General features: G+C 52.9%; 4 protein-coding genes across 4 annotated transcripts; 2 read left to right on the top strand and 2 right to left on the bottom strand.

The window, feature by feature from the left end:
* Positions 1 to 275: 275 nt before the first annotated feature.
* COCSUDRAFT_65033 (hypothetical protein) lies at positions 276 to 6,160 on the bottom strand (the record flags this gene model as incomplete). The annotated part of the gene is made up of 12 exons (XM_005650695.1): positions 276 to 431; positions 1,273 to 1,398; positions 1,812 to 1,907; positions 2,255 to 2,371; positions 2,761 to 2,882; positions 3,174 to 3,381; positions 3,660 to 3,830; positions 4,198 to 4,399; positions 4,734 to 4,828; positions 5,160 to 5,303; positions 5,622 to 5,762; positions 5,987 to 6,160. 12 exons carry the CDS (start codon positions 6,158 to 6,160, stop codon positions 276 to 278), a joined length of 1,752 nt encoding a protein of 583 aa, XP_005650752.1.
* A 1,218-nt stretch (positions 6,161 to 7,378) lies between these two features.
* On the bottom strand, positions 7,379 to 9,037 carry COCSUDRAFT_52715 (plastid acyl carrier protein). The gene is made up of 3 exons (XM_005650696.1): positions 8,821 to 9,037; positions 8,031 to 8,219; positions 7,379 to 7,671 (listed from the first exon to the last, which is right to left on the bottom strand). The coding sequence occupies exons 1-3, from the start codon at positions 8,974 to 8,976 to the stop codon at positions 7,630 to 7,632; spliced, it is 387 nt and encodes a 128-aa protein (XP_005650753.1). The 5' UTR covers positions 8,977 to 9,037; the 3' UTR covers positions 7,379 to 7,629.
* Positions 9,038 to 10,066: 1,029 nt separating this feature from the next.
* On the top strand, positions 10,067 to 12,895 carry COCSUDRAFT_12737 (Polyprenyl synthetase; the record flags this gene model as incomplete). Its single annotated transcript, XM_005650697.1, has 7 exons — positions 10,067 to 10,152; positions 10,486 to 10,570; positions 10,817 to 10,930; positions 11,437 to 11,544; positions 11,743 to 11,832; positions 12,152 to 12,304; positions 12,662 to 12,895. The coding sequence occupies 7 exons, from the start codon at positions 10,067 to 10,069 to the stop codon at positions 12,893 to 12,895; spliced, it is 870 nt and encodes a 289-aa protein (XP_005650754.1).
* A 1,513-nt stretch (positions 12,896 to 14,408) lies between these two features.
* Positions 14,409 to 16,084, top strand: COCSUDRAFT_13139 (dihydroorotase, homodimeric type; the record flags this gene model as incomplete). The annotated part of the gene is made up of 5 exons (XM_005650698.1): positions 14,409 to 14,573; positions 14,664 to 14,891; positions 15,027 to 15,269; positions 15,558 to 15,698; positions 15,815 to 16,084. The coding sequence occupies 5 exons, from the start codon at positions 14,409 to 14,411 to the stop codon at positions 16,082 to 16,084; spliced, it is 1,047 nt and encodes a 348-aa protein (XP_005650755.1).
* Positions 16,085 to 16,367: the final 283 nt, after the last annotated feature.

Raw genomic sequence — 16,367 nt, forward strand, 5'->3', positions numbered from 1 at the left:
AAAGGCCAGGTACGGCCTGCCCTTGATCTCCTCCACACCGACCTTTGCCGCCAATCAGCCAATGAGTCACCTGCTGCCTTCCCAAGCTCGACAAGAGCAACCCGAGCAGCCGGCCTCGCTGTTGCCTCATCAGAATTTTTGCCATTGCCAGGTCAGGCGGCTTTCTTGCCGCATTTGGTACTGCTCAACAATCGCCAGATCAGGCGGCACTGTAGGGGCCACATCAGGCAGCACTCACAGTTGCAAGATCAGGCGCCAAGACCAAGCGCCAGCTGTCAGGCGGCCTTGCCGGACTCGCTGTCGGAGACGAGGGTGCCGGAGGCGTTGAAGTGCATGGAGTCACCGCCGCTTGAATAGGCGCCGCTGAGTGTGCTGCTGCCCTCCGCCGTGCCCGCGCCCTCCTCCCCGGGCAGCCCAAACGCCGCCAGCATCTGTGCGCAAAACATTTTGAAAGTCTTAAAGCATGCAAAACAGAACCCCATACAAGTATTTGGCTCAGTTGTGTGGCTGCCTTACCTCATCTTTGGACTGTTTGCCCTACTTTCTCGCCAAGACGAACAACTCTTCGCACAACTGGCAGTTGCATCGTAGGACAGGGGATACTTCAATGTACATCAGTGTGAATCAGAAGTTTCTGCTGAAGTTGGTACCAGAAATTGCCGTGAACATTGCACGAGCCATGGTAATTTGTCTTTCACCGTGAAAGGCTCCTAGAGTGGGATGGAGAGGTGCAACCCTATCGCTAGACTGTATCTGAAGGCCGCATGCCATGCCTCACCGAATTTGTCGCATTACTCATGCTCAGCGAAATGCATGCTGTAGGTGTCGCAATTCCTGTCAGACCTAGTCACCAGCCCCATGGGTACCTTGGTCTGAAGACCACAGTGTGAGCATTGCAGAAGTGGAATAGCTACTCTATGTTGCCGCTGCTTCAGGGCCACAGCTTGTGCGGTAGACAATTCAGCAGTGTTGGCAATCGATTTCTTTTTATAACCCCAGGGATGAAGCCTGCAACCCAGTGGCACAGGGCACCATCTAGCGACATTGTAAGTATTCTAATTTTGGGTGCATGCGGCTCCACTGGACAGATGCAGAACCAATCTCAAATGCACCTCACAGCTGAGAATAGAAGGCCGGGAGGTACCCTTCCTCTTTCTGGGTGTCACCCTTGCTTGTTCCAGTGTCAGGGGCATTTGGCAAAGGATGGTTGCATGCTCAACAATCGACAGAACTTTGGGGTTCAGAGGAGGCAGATGGGGGCTTTGGGCGCACATTTGGGTGGCCAGATAGGATGGAGAATGGCGACAGCCCGTTCATGAGGTGGAACTTTGCCGGTTCTGGACAGTCGCTCTCCGTCATGCCGCTCCTCGCCACCGCTGCTGTCAGCGCTGAAACAACCTGCAGGATAGTAGTAATGTTATCTTAGTAGTTTTATTCCCATTACAGCATTCCTGCCACGGGCAGGTTGCGTCTGCAGACAAGCTGCAAGGCAAAAGCTGCCAAAAGCCTACCCTTGTTGGACTCCAAGCAACACCGAATCTACTGTGGGCACAGTGCTGATTACTTACGCTTGTTGGGGCCAAACATAGACAGTTTCACCCTCCACAACAGGATGAGAGAGATCAACAAAATGCCACGTGGATACAGGGGAGCTCAGATACGCACGGTGAGACAGGACCGACATGGACACACAATTTGCAAGTCCATTCCTAGCAGGCATATGAATTCCAAATGCTTGCAATGGGGAGTGACAAGAAACAGGCAGGGAGCAGGTGTTCTGCAGGACGTGAAATGGGTGATTAAATTCTCACTTGATCATCACTGTTGCTGCCCATTGAGAGCTGAGCGAGGTCCACTGACACTGAAGGGATAGCAGGGCCGCCGTTCGCTTGACCGCTGTGCCCAGCCTGTGCATCCACAACCCAGAACATGATCAGCACAAGGTACCCAATTCGCATCATCACATCCAAACACACTGAAGAGGGAAATGTGATTATTCAAGAAAACGCGATATATAGTGAATTCACTGCAATGTGGTACAATTGGAGGGATCGGCTAGATCTTTTCCCTCCAATCAAGTAGACCAGGAATCCACGACAGTTTTCAGGCATCCCTGATTTCAGTGCTGGGTATTCCGTTCCCCCACCTAGTGCTCCAGCTGGTACCTTTGTGTCCGCTGGATCAGACACGGTATAAGGAAATAAGGACATTTTATTCCCCTTGAAAGGGGAAATGGGGAACAATAGGGGCGCACCTCTGGGCTGCGGCTGGGGCTGGGCCGGTTGAGGCCTTCCAGAAGGCTGCCGGAGGCGGCGCTCGACGACGTTGACGGCGCCAGCGGTGGCCGGCCGGCGCGCATCATTGGTGACTTCTGCAGAAGCGCCAAAACATGTAACCTTAACCTAATTCTAGCTGATTGAACCCTTGAATACCCCTGAAACACTTGTTATTCCTCTGGTGCTTGGTAACGGCATGACTTCTAGGTGATTGACAAAACAATCGACAGCCCCTGAATCCTTCTGATTGTACCGTCAGTACAGGTGCATGACCACTGTATACTTCAGTACATCAAGCCGCGGAGGCAGGAAATGTGGCCCAGAGAAGAGGAAGGATAAGTACAGTCATCTGCAATGAAGTAGGCATAGATCCAAGTCAATCTAAATCCTGGTTGGAGTGAATGGTCTCCGCCAACACCCATTCAAACGATCAACTGCAATTGCAAATTGAAGGCCAGGGCAAATAAGCCGAGGAGCAACGCACCGCGCCCATGCTGCCAGAGTTGCCCCGGGAGATCTTCAGCCCGAATGCGCTGCGCGCGCCGTCGGACGACGCCCTCTGGAAGTCCGGGACAGTGGCTGCGGATGCCGCCCTGCTTTCCACCTCTGCACACATACCCAAGTCCCAATAAGGTGACTTTTCATCTTTGCTCGCACCACACGCCGCCCTATTCCCAAACCTTTGGAAAAGACGATGCAATGTGCAATGGAGTCCAGACAACATCCCACAAGCATGTGCCTGCCTTGCCTCCTACAAGCAGCAGGCGCACACTGCAATCTCATCAGCCTTTCGGCTGGCTTCGTTAAAATACTTCTTTCTCTCTCACCGAGAACATGTACCCCTATTTTGTGGGAAAGATCTGAGGACTGCTGGGTTTGCAGGGCGGGGAAGCGCACCGCTGCGCAACGTGTCGCCGCCGTCAGAGGGGGTGAGGTAACCGTTGGAGCGATAGGTCTCCAGGGAGGGGTCCAGCGCCCAACCGGTGCAGGACTGCTTGCGGTGCCACGCATTGGCGGGCGTGTGGCCCCAGGCGATGATCCTTGACAGGAACATCTGCACCTCCGTCGGATCCCGCAGCGTGTACACCGCCTCCGTCGGCTTCGCCTGCACAACAATGGATATCATTAGAAATGCATCCATACATTCAACTTGCACAAACTTGCCTCCGAATGGCTGCTCTGCTCCTCAGTAGGATGCATGTCAGCATGCGTGTGCATGCACCAGACTCTTCTGAGCAATCCCACAGGATACTTCTGGCGAGGAACGGCTGCTTTTGGCAGTCAAGAGAAAACACTGCCCCCTGAGAATTCCACGCCACGCTGACAACAGAAATATGCTGCACGTCTAAAGGAGAGGTGTTTCTTCATGAAACAGAGACTGACCTTGGAGGAGACGAGGATGCCGAGGCCGCCCTTGGCGCGCAAGCGCAGCGCTCGGAACGCATCCTCGTCCGTTCGGTCGTCGCCGATGTAGATTGGCAGAACATCTTCGTCCACATCCAAGCCCATTGCCGCAAGCAGGTGCAGCAGGGCGTGCCCCTTGTCCCAATCCACCTGCGCCAGGCGGACACACTCAGATGGAGTCTTTTTTACTGCTGCACAACGTCTGACAGTGTGAGACACGCTGCCGCACATGCCTCAACCCGGCCAGGTCACACGCTGAGTCTCAAGGTCTGCAAAGCCCCCTAGATGCTCTGCATGCTTTGAGCATGCTTCTGAAGGAGACGAGTCCACTGGAAGTGCGCTGTCATGCAATCATGGCATTCACGCCCTTACAATCTACTTGCGGCCTGCACTCTGGCTCACCATACCATCCCTCCTGGTATCAATTCAGGGATGTGGGCCACTGCAATATGAGCTTAAACAAGTCCTTTAGCAGCGTGTGGTCAGGAAGTGACACTGTTATTGCAAGATTACGGACAAAATAGGGTGAAGGGGAGCGCGCCTGCGGCCGGATTTCGAAGACCTTGCGGCCGCGCGTGGCGTGCAGCTCGTCGTGGCCGCGCAGGGTGGTCTCCACGGCGCCCAGCACCGCGCCGTAGCTGTCCGCCTCGCAGTTGCGGAAGTGCACGCTCACGCAGAACTTGTTGTGCTCCACCGTCGCCCCCGCTATGCCCGCCACCCTGCGCACGCGCATGCATGCAGCTGCTTACCAACCCGCACTCGGCAGCGCTTTCAGAGCTCACAGCCTCGACTTGAATACGTATCATCCAGGACCTTTTGGAATATTCCTTATTATGCGCGCAATGGGGCCCCCTTGCAGCGTTGCAGCACTGTCATGCAAATCTGATCAAAGCAGGCACCATGGCATGCGCAAATGTCCGATGGATAGCAAGGAGCGGACATGTGTCCATGTGTCTGAAGTGACAAGCTGCCTCGTGCCTGGCAGCTTGTATAAGATTCATCAGGGAAAAAGTCTGCTGATGCATGAACAAGAGGGTAGCATGTGTTCCTCACCTGGCCACCAGGTCATCATGCACTTGGTCCATGACGGGGCCGAAGCGCGCAGCTGGCTGAAAGGCAAGCTTGCTGCCGTCCTCATCACCGTCATTCTGCGCAGTAAAGTATTCATCTTGAGCATTGGCAAATCGCTTTGCAATACACCGCACTCCCACGCCAATACTGCTAGTCTCTCATCCTCACCTCTATTGCACTTCACAAGAGTCCCTCCCGGACAAATCCCAGCAAGTGCCCAGGCAAGGCAAGCACAGGGGCACTGATGGATAATACTCTACCAGCTTCTACGCTTCACACATGTGATACCATCCCAAGAAATTCTTGTCAATGCACAGGCCAGGCAAGCACAGGGGCGTCGACGGTGTGACTCAGTCGGCTTTACTACCGTGAACATGTTGAGCACCCCAGAGTGTGACAGGTGTGTACCCTGGGCCCGATGATGTCCATGCCGTGGCTGCCAGCGTAGTAGAGCTCCTTGAGGCGCACGAAGTCCTCCACCTTCTCGCGGCCCCGGCCGCTGATGATCGCCGTCGGAAACAGCCGCGCCACATTGCGCACCGCATCGCGCATCTGCTCGCATCCCAGAAGGTAATTTCAGATTCTGCATGCTACTGGCACGCGCGTTCTGCCCTTCATGAACAAGCCTGCCTCACCAATTAAACTTATACTACAAAATAAGCTTCGCCCTGTTCTGCTGGATAAGATTCTAAGCATGCTGCTGAACAAGATACGAAGCGCGTCTTCGTATGGAAGAGACCCTCGTCTAGAAGCAGGCATATGGGATGTGACTCGCCACTGCAAAGTGCAGCCCTCCTCTTCGGGGGGCGTTCTCATCACTGTCAACTCAGACAGCAGCCGTGAGCAGCAAGCCAAGCTTCAGTGGCGCACCTGATCAGACATGAAGGCTCGGTCCGGGTTCTTCACGATGGGCGTGAGCGTGCCATCGTAGTCCAGGAACACTGCCACCCGTTTTGCAGTCGCCTGCGCCGCAAAGTCTGGGAACGCATCCAGGAGGCAGGGGTACTTTGCCTGCGCGCATCACCATAGGTCCTCAATGAAGGAATTTATTGTTTACCGGTTCCCTTATACGACATGAATCTGACGTGTTCCCACATGCAGACCGTATGCCCTGAGTGCCCCCCAGCATGCATGTGAGAGAAGGGGGGGTGATGCCAAAAGCTAAGCCAGGCGGAAGGAATGGCCAGAGGTCTGATGCATGGCCCTAAGTATGGTTGCAGGAAGCAGGAAGCTACCTTCCAGACTCGGTATTCCTCCTCTTCCTGCGTCTTTGCAGCCACATTGGCTGCCTGCAGCTTGATATGGTTCCTGTAGGCCACGACGTCCTCCTCCTTTAGCTCGAAGGATGCTCTTTCGCAGAAGATCTTGGACAAGTCACGCGTCACTGGATCAGCTCCATCTGGTGGCATCTTAAGCTTGCTGAAGATGACTCTGGCACTCCAGCCAAAGCACTGCGGCAAAGGCTCTGTCTTCCCCCCCTGCTGACTGGGAGAGGTACCAAAGAAAGTAGCCGAGTATATAGGGACTCTGCCCTCTGAACGATAGATGATGCCCTTCCAGTGCCCTCTCACAGCTGAAGGTAAATTAAAATCTACGGAAGCAGGCTATCTGGGTGAGCAGCTATAAGGTCTGCTCAATTTCCTCGATACTGGACGATAGGATCTGTCAGAGCAATCTCAGCCACCATCAAGTGCTCCACGATTCATCATCGCAGTATGTGAAAATACCTGTGCCAAAATATTAAAAAAAGTCAGCGTTCGTTGATCACGGTCATGAGAAAGGCAGGCAGCCTTTGCTCAACCCTTACGCGAGGACAGTCTTCAGAATTGGTTGCGGCAATCATGCCATCGCTGTCAACGAATTTTTACCATCCCAACTCCCCTTTCCTTCCAAGATTGCGCATTGATGCTTTCAGAGGTCAAGACGATGTTGGAAGAAGCCAACTTCTTGCTCGTGTTCGTCCCTACCTTCAGCCCAACAAATGCCTGCTCGATCCCTCAGAAAACAGCTCGATGCTCTCAGACAAGTCTTATCTGACACGCTGCAACATGCATTGAGCGAATACCAACTTCATTGCTTTAATCATGATGATGGTCGCCGTTCTATTCAGGAACGCCATCGAACCGGTTCTGTGAGGCTGGATCCAGGCGCTTGCGAAGGTTTTTCTCTAATTCTGATCTGATTGATAAAGACAGTGCTTTCACATGGATCAGAAGTTTATTGTTCTATTTATTCTTCTGCTTCCAGACATGGTGCCAGATGCATATCACAAGGCCTATAAAACATGGGTGAGCATCGCTTTGAAGCCTGTGCATTCAAGACAGCGTCGATAATGCCTGCTCTTCAGCCTTGTACGGAACACCTTGAGCTATCTCGTTCATGAAACAGACATTGTGGTTACCAAGAGCAGCATCCACAGGATCTGAGCACTGTCCAACTGGTTGCACTAATTGAGATCATGCTCATCTCTGACTCTCAGTGTGTGCGTGGCACGTGGCACAATTTGTGACTGTCTCAAGGTGTGTCACATGCATGCATGATTGTGGACAGCCTTCGCGAGTCGCAGTATTTTGCTGGTTGCTGCATTGCAATTGCAAATATCGCCAAGTGAATGCATTTGGGCACATGGTAGTAGGTCATTTACAAATCGAGACAGTGACATGCTTACAGTCGCGTCTAGCAAAGTCAACGGAAAAAGCTACAACAAAATGCGCTGCTTTCGTTGGCAGTCTCCCCACACCTATCCAGGCATCTTCGTGGCTCAGCAGTTCATTTGTACATGTGGACATAACGCTCAGCTAATATTAGCACGGGCACTCAGCAGATGGAGAGCTGCAATTGGCAACTCTGGCCCCTGCGGTGATTGCTGTCACTCCTCTCATGCGCTCTCAATCTGGGTGGCGATCAGGTCTGCTGCCTCCTGCGCCCACAAAGGAGACACCACTCAGCGTCTGCTATCCAACAACTTGCAGCTGACATTGGATGTCCTGGGACGTTCAAAAGGTATACTGACAAGAAGACATCTGCATTAGAATGCAAAGACAAGAAGACATCTGCACTTGCTTTAGAATGCAACAACACCGTCTCAACAGTCAGGCATCCCTGCTTTCCTCTCAAAATTTACTGCTTCTTTCATACGCCTCTCTGACTGGTCCCCCGTCCTGATGCAATACTACTATGCCTGGATGAAAAATTGCACACGTATGTTGCAAGCACTAGCACACGTTCAATCTATGCTGTGCCAAGGCTGGTTCATTTAGGGCCCAAAAAGAAATGCACCTGGACAGTGCTGATCTTCTCTGCGCCCTCCTCGTCCAGCTGGATGTTAAACTTCTCCTCCAGAGCCATCATGATCTCCACAGTGTCGAGCGAGTCAGCTCCCAAGTCCACGAACTTTGAGTCCGACTTGACCTCCTTGATGTCAGTGCCCAGCTGCTCTGAGATGATGGCACGCACATCCTCCAACACCTGCAGGTGTGCACCAGTAGTACATGAACACTCAATCATACAGGGCTGATGGGACCAGGCCTGAGGGTTCTTCAAACCTTGGGCAGCAATCCAGCCAAGCAAAGGTTGCATCTTTGGCATGCAGATCTCTGTGGGGGAAACGTGAAAGCAAATGAAATATAACATCCGTTCTCAAGAGTCAGATGCTGCTTCTGCTGTCCCCAAGTGCTATATCTCAGGAGGATGAAGATGTTAGTGCCTCCTTGCACCAGCCTGTCAACCTAAACCTAACAAATGACGCCCACAAGAAAATTTCCCGATCATTCTCACTGCTCTATGGATTAATAAGGACACTACAAAAAAAGGAATTTCATTTGCAAAAGGCTGGTTCAAGAGGCCCTGCCCCAATCGATTGTCAGATCAGTTTGTCCTTAGCAGCCTCGATTTCCCTGTTCTGTGGCATCCCTCGATATGAGCCACACAAAGGAATGGTTTCACCCCAAAATGATTCCTTGAAATGTAAGCTGCGTCTGGCAAACCGCTGGATGTCCCAGCTGCTGAGTGTGCATCACTTTCTGCTGTGCACCGACTGCCGATGTTGTTGGGGGGTTCTGTGACCCACCTGTGTGGTGTCAACTGCAGCACGTGTGACGCAGCGAGCCCCACGGGTCTGCCTGTTGATGCGGGCGACGAGAGGTGCCGCCATTGAACGGGCCTGTGTACGCAGGGCGACCCTGACGGGCGCAGCGCAGGGCTTCGACATGAGGATGGGGGCCATTGTTCTAGCGTTGAGTTCGAAAGTGAATACAAGACTAGATGCAATCGGTATGGTAGAGTCTCGGGACTTGCTAGGTGCTCGGCTATCCACTCTTGAGGCCAGCTCGGTCGGCGTCTAAATTGGCAACAGCGCTCAGCGCCATGGCAATCTTCTTCCGATAAGACCGAGCAGACGACAGGCAACCTTGGTGCATTGGAGCTCGATCCGAGAAAGAACAAAACTCTACAGTATTCGCGAGGACTGGAGTGAGGCTTGACAGTTAAGTAATCTGCAGCTGGTCGTGAAGGAAGTTTTGGGAAACATCCCATTTTGTTATAAGGCAGCTTGGAGTCTGTCAAAGAGTGGAAGGATGCGCAGCATGGTCAGCGCGCCTTCTGCGTGTGCAATGCTTCCGTCTGCACCCTCGCACAGCAGGTATACCCTTCAACAAACTTCGAAACATACTAGGCAATTACGAACTGGCGCCCTTCTGAAGCATAAGCTCTCCAGGTCATGCTTGCATCAATACCGTATCGATGTGCATGTTTTAAGATTATGAATTACAAGTGAATCTACTGATTGGATCGATATATTTGTGCCCCATCTGACATCTCAACAGAGGCACCTGAAGTGCAAGTTCCTAACATGAGCGTCTTCACTGGCTGCGCAGGGCTAAACCCCAGGGTGTTTGCAGTGCTCTCACTCCCTCCTTCAGCCCACGGCATTGCGTGCCGAGAAGATGCGCGCCCAGGCGCCTGCTTCAGGTAACCTGCTACTAGTAAAAGCTGGAGTTTTGGTTGCATTCATCGGATTCTTGATCATCAGACTTGCTATTAAGGCTACAGTGAATAGCTGTTTGGCTGCTTCCGCCAGATTCTTGATCATCAGACTTGCTGTTAAGGCTACAGTGAAAAGCTGAAGGCTGGTGGAAGCTAGTCAACAGCTCTGAGCCTGCTATCAAAAGGTTTGAGCAGTATTTGTTGGCATCATGATTTCAAGGAACGCTCACTGACCCATAAATGCTGCTTCCTGGCAGGTGCGCAACTCAGTGGAGGTGGCAGTTGCCGAGAAGCCAGCAGCTGTGGAGGAAGCCTTTAACTTTGCAGCATACATGAAGGAACGGGCGACGCTTGTAAATGAGGCCCTGGACAAGTCTGTGCCGCTGCAGTACCCAGAGATCATAAACGAGTCCATGAGGTGACTCTCGCTACACGAAGAGTTACGCGGTCTAGACTGCGGGCAGCAGGTCAAGTTATCAATGCAATTTTCGTGTCTCTCCCGGGCAGTGACATATTCTAGTATATTCGAGCACATTTAGTCCGTGTATGAGTGTGCAAAGGGCTTTTGGAACGTTATGTGTGCAAAGCTTTTAGTTCATGGAGGCTCTTCACATTCCTGTCAGGGAGCAGGAAAATGAGGGCACCTCTCTCGGGACCGGTGTCTGTTCGACACTGGCCAGGAGGAGGTCGCTGAGGGCTGCATACAGAAGTATGTTAGATCCCCTGAGGCTCAGGGGTGGATGTTGCGCAGATACTCGCTGCTGGCGGGCGGCAAGCGCGTGCGGCCGTGCCTGTGCCTCGCGGCCTGCGAAGCAGTGGGAGGGAACATCGCGCAGGTCAGCATTCTGCCCTGTACACAATAGCCACTTTAGCCATACCTGTGGATGTTGTTGCCCACTTCTCGCTGTGCAATGAGGTGGAGATGGCCGCAGTGAGGGTTGGGGCCAAGTGGGGTGATAGGACAGGAACACAGACACAAACGTAAGCGGGCCACCGTAAGGAGTATTGCAGCTGTGCAGGTCCGCAATTATCACTACGATCACTGTAATATTGTCAAAATATTATATAATGTATGCACACAGGCGATGCCCACGGCGTGCGCAATGGAGATGCTGCATACGATGTCTCTCATCCACGACGACCTCCCCTCCATGGACAACGACGACTTCCGCCGGGGCAAGCCCACCAACCATAAGGTGACTGCACCCCCCTGTATCTGACTGCCGTGCCAAATGTCTGCAGCTGCAGTACCAGTAGCTGGAATGCACAGCCTGGCTTGTGCATGCTTTGGGCGCTGTGGCGAGCCCACCAGCTGTTTGGTGACTCCAGCACAATGTGTCTGTCTCTTGGAGTACCGTGGCTGTGCAAATGCTTTGGCATCCCAGAAAGCACAAGGTCGGTGCACAGCTATGTGTATGTTGCTTGAGGCGCACGGCCTGGCTCTGTGGTTGCTTTGGCCACTGCGGCCGGTCCACAGAGCACAAGCTTGTTGCAGTGCGATGTGTCTGTTGTTTGCTGTGGCGTATCCCGACTTTGCGATGGCCTGGGCTTTCAATGTGCAGGTGGGAGATCGTTTTGACAGATGCCTCTTTCCATGCTGCTGGGCGGACGGCCATATTCTTCTGGGGGTCCATGTAGAATTAATCCAAACGCAAGGGTTGCGAATATAATCTCACAGAACCCCATCTTTGCAAATGTCCAGGTTTACGGTGAGGACGTGGCGATACTGGCCGGTGACGCGCTCTTGTGTTTGGCGTTTGAGTACATCTGTAGAGAGACTCGGGGGGTGGCTCCCGAGAGGATAGTCAGGGTGAGTCACCTGTACCAATACCCAATCCACATGCATCCATCATCCACATGTTTGCAGCTCCCCCTTGCAATGGCTCATTCACCGCTTGTACATCCAATAGTGAACTGCTTTGGTGAACCAAAGTTGCGTGCCTTAGCATGGTGAAGGTTCTGTAACTCAGAAGTTGACTGATGGCATTTTGTGTTGCCATGTGTGCAGGTGGTGTGCGAGGTTGGCAAGGCAACTGGTGCAGAGGGGTTGGTGGCGGGACAGATTGTGGACATCAAGAGCGAGGGAATGGCTGAGCAGGTATTACTCGCATAAAGAACAAGCCTGTCCCGTACTTATCGCCTATATCTACCCCACCTTTTGATTACTTGTGGTTTTTGTTACATTGATGCATCTGCAGAGCAACCTCATGCGGGCTCCTGCAGTCTTAAACAGTCTCTGTGAGCGCTGGTCGGTGCTCTCTGCCTTAATTTACCCGCTTGGTTGTCTCTGCCGCTCAATTGTATCGATCCCATCAGCACCTCAAGTGCGTGGCCGATCGTCTCTGCTGCCCAGTTCAACAGATACTTTGGGGTTCAACCCCTGAGCACACTGTGACTGGGTGTGCAAATGCCTGCAGGTTGGCCTGGAGACGCTGCAGTACATTCACGAGCACAAGACGGCGGCACTGCTCGAGGCGTCCGTGGTCTGCGGCGCGCTCGTGGGCGGCGCTGGCGAGCCGGACGTCGAGCGCCTGCGCAAGTACGCGCGCTGCATAGGCCTTGCCTTCCAGGTGCGCCGGCACTACATGGCAACGCCGTCATAAGCACATTATCTTGTTAGATAGTCTCTGTTCTTCGCACTTCATGTGTGGTGCTTGCCCAGTACTGCAAGCGCGCAACAGAGCAGAGATGGCAGCCTAGCAATAGCAGCATGGCTCAGCGAGATGGCTGCCGAGGATTCTGTGTGGCATGTACATACGTCTGTGGCACACACTCTCGAGATCAAACAGGGAATGAAGTAGAGTGCAAGGCTGGAAATTGCTGTGACAACCAGTGTGCCCTTCCTGGGTGGGAATGCCGCTCTTTGGTTTCCTGCATGCTGGGGCACAAATTGTGCTACGCTGAAGCGCCTGTCATGATCATCACAGGTGGTGGACGACATTCTGGACATCACGCAGAGCAGCGAGGTGCTGGGCAAGACAGCCGGCAAGGACCTGCTTTCAGACAAGACCACATACCCCTCCCTGCTGGGCATTGAGCGCTCCAAGGAAGTTGCCCAGCAGCTGATCGCTGACGCGAAGGAGCAGCTGTCCTGCTACGACCCGGCCAAGGTGGCGCCTCTCCTGGGGCTGGCCACCTACATTGGCGCACGCACAAACTAGGCAACCGCCTGACTTGGCGGGAGCTGCGGTGCTGGTGACTAATGTTTGGCGCGCGGAGTGATCAGGCAACTGCCTCATCTGGTAGACCTATGGGGGCATGGGTGCTGATTACACACTGCCTAATCTGGTGGTGCGTTGGGCGCTGGCGGATACGCGCTAGTGCTGCTATGTCCCTGGCCTCACCTGGTGCCATGGGATGAGTTACCCAACCACCTTTAGGTGCGACAATGATTTCCGCGTGCAAATGGCAGCCATTTGAGGCTGTTCCTGGTTCCTAGTGTTCTGGGTTCAGCAGCAGACAATGTCCCTGCGCATGCGCAGCTATTTAAAGTCTGCAGTGGCAGTAAGTCTGAGGGACTGCCGAAAACGGCAGCAGGCTGCTACTCGCTGATTTGAACACCCACTGGTTCAGATAGTGATAGTGATGATCACATGATAGGACCCTATCATAAAGACCTCGCCTAATAGAGAAGGTGACGAGGCTCTTGTGGGTTGGCTTGGCTGGGAGCTGCAGGATCAGGCAGCAGTGCTGTTAGATTTGCAGGTACAGCAACAGCATTTAAATTTCCGTGAGGGTGCAGGGAAATTATGAGGCTCAAAGAAGAGTATGTAGCATGCTTGCGCAAGTGCCATTGCTACTGGTGAGTAACGTACTGGCCACACTGCTGATTTCCCGGACTTGCAGCTTGTGGATTCTTTCAGTGCCAGACCCGCCAAAGCAGGAGATTGCTGAGCATCTAATGACTCTGTGAAGGGAGCTCGAGAGTGTTTAGGCCGATGATACTATATTACGTTGCACTTGCGTCTTATTTGCACATCTTTCCCTATTTCATCTCCTCCCCATTATTGCTTGTCGCTGCGGCGTTTGTAATTGTTTCATCCCACCTTGCCACTTAAGCTCCTCACATGACATGTCTACCAAACCTCCTCAACTTAGCGTAGCTGCGGGGATTGGTTGCTGACACTGACCCGATCAGGCCTGATCCTAGGATATCGTATGATTGTGATTGTGATCATCACTGGTCATATGATCATAGATCCTTGCATGACGCATGCCTGCCACTTTACCAATCATGGTGTTGACATCAGCATAAATGCACTGTTTCAGATTTAGGAGGTCTCGATGTGAACATCAACATTTACTTCTGCATCAGAGCGATCCAATGAACGAAAGCATGGGGAAGGCAAGTTCGCACGTGGTCTGATCCTACGTGTCAGTCATGTACTTCTGTTTTGACGACTCATGTGAACAGAGCAGATCGGGGTCCTTCGCAACTGCGCCCATCAGAATCCAAAGTTGTTGGATCATACAGAAGTGCGCGTGATCAAGAAAGTCAGCCCTCAAGGATGTTTTAAAGCAGTCATGCATGATTGCCCATTTAGCGTCCACGATCTCAAGGTATCCACCCACATACTAAGCTCATAGTATTGATTTTTATCCTTAAATAATTATGCACGATTTGAGAGGATCGCCTGTGTTGGAAGGTCTAGGGAGCAGATTGCGAGGAGCCTCATGTCTGCAACAGCAAGCAGTATTTCGATCACACGACCAGACGATTTCCACCTTCACGTCCGTGATGGTGCTGGCCTGCGATCGGTGGCACCGCTGTCCGCAGATGTCTTCAAACGGGCCATCATCATGCCCAACCTGAAGCAGCCAGTTGTCAGGACAGCACAGGTCCGCCTGCAATGCCTGCATTTTCCTTTGCCCCATCACATAACTCCTAAAGCAACGCTTTGATGAAAAGCTTTTGCTACAAAATCGCAGGCATTGGAGTACAAACGCAGCATCATGGAGGCCCTGCCAAAGCACTCAGACTTTGAGCCGCTGATGACGCTGTACCTGACAGACAAGACTGCGCCAGAGGAGGTGCAGGCTGCCAAGGAGGCCGGCATTGTGGCTTTCAAGCTCTACCCTGCTGGGGCCACAACCAACTCTGACAGCGGTGTCACAGATGTAGCTCGCTGCTTACCCACGCTCAATGCCATGGCAGAGGTATCCATCTGATCCACCAGCTTTGGCTTGATTCTGCATACAGCGCCCATCGCTTGAAGCGCAGGTTCCCTCTTGAGTGGGTAGATGAGCAAAGGTAGAAAGGTAGTTTCTAAAGGGGGTGTTCTTGGCTGGCAGGCTGGCATGCTGCTCCTTGTGCACGGGGAGGTGACGAGCCCTGAGGTGGATGTCTTTGACCGCGAGATGGTCTTCATTGAGACAGTTCTGCGTCCCCTGCTTGAGCAGCTTCCCAACCTGAAGGTGGTCCTGGAGCACATCACAACCCAGCAGGCAGTCGAATTTGTGGAATCTGCTCCGGCAAATATCGCAGCGTCGATCACCCCGCAGCACATGCTCTTCAACCGCAACGCTCTCTTTCAGGTGGGCACAAGCTTGTGCAGCAAAATTTGTTCTGCGATGCGCCTTATTGACGGGCTTGTTGCATGCTGCACGCATGCGAATGTCGGCATGAAAATATGAGCTTATAGATTGCTTGCAAAAGCTCACAGTGTGGCTCTCAACAGACTTGCTGCATGCCGCTTGCATGCACATGAGTGCGCAAGCCTGCTCGACGATGTCTGATCTGCAGCATGTCTCATTGACAGGCTTGTCGCTAGCGGCATGCATGCGCATGACTGCCAGATCTGAGTGATTTGGGGGTAATTGCAGGGTGGCCTGCAGCCACACGCATACTGCCTGCCGGTGTTGAAGCGGGAGAAACACAGGCAGGCGGTGTTCACTGCAGCGACGAACGGCAACCCCAAGTTCTTCCTGGGGACTGACAGCGCCCCACATGCGAGGGAAACAAAGGTGAAAAGTCCATTATTCCTTTGGGCGCATGTACATCTTTGCCCAGTACCTGGGGATATAGTGCAGTGCACGCGCATGCTGTGACCAGAACTGACGCCTTCCTTTGTATGCTGCAGGAAGCATCTTGTGGTTGTGCGGGCATCTTCAGCGCGCCGATAGCTTTGCAGCTCTATGCGCAGCTCTTTGAGGATGCCGGGAAGCTGGAGAACTTGGAAGGATTCTCCAGCTTTCATGGGGCTGACTTCTATGGGCTGCCGCGGAATAGCGACAGAATAAAGCTCTTGAGAGAGTCCTGGCAGGTGCCTGGCAGTTACCCTTACGCAGACACCAACGTTGTGCCGCTCCTTGCAGAGAAGATGTTGAGATGGAGGGTTGCGCGGCCCTGATGGCCCAAATGCATGAGTCGTGTGATTGCAATATATATTTAAGAGGTGGGTGAAGGTGGCACACTATGATAACACAGATTATTTAATGCAAACTTGTTACCACGTCTACATAGCCAAGTGCCCGGGACATGCGCCAGTGGCCTGCCACAGTGTGCGCGTTAGCAACTTGCTTCAAGCAGTTCTGAGAATATTGATCTCGAAAGCAATGATCCGCGACTCGGATCACAGCGAAAACACTAAAAACTCCCCAGTCAACCATGCATACATGGTGTCGAGGCCGTGC

Source organism: Coccomyxa subellipsoidea, assembly GCF_000258705.1.
Source record: "Coccomyxa subellipsoidea C-169, whole genome shotgun sequence".
Classification (NCBI taxonomy): Eukaryota; Viridiplantae; Chlorophyta; class Trebouxiophyceae; family Coccomyxaceae; genus Coccomyxa; species Coccomyxa subellipsoidea.

Bases quoted from the DNA above. Each gene is read 5' to 3' on its own strand.
- COCSUDRAFT_52715 (XM_005650696.1), bottom strand. From the start codon at position 8,976: ATGGCCCCCATCCTCATGTCGAAGCCCTGCGCTGCGCCCGTCAGGGTC. The intron at 8,220-8,820 runs GTGGGTCACAGA...GCACACCTGCAG, and splicing joins CTGCAGTTGACACCACACAG to GTGTTGGAGGATGTGCGTGC. The intron at 7,672-8,030 runs GTGCATTTCTTT...TTGTGGGCGCAG, and splicing joins AGAAGATCAGCACTGTCCAG to GAGGCAGCAGACCTGATCGC.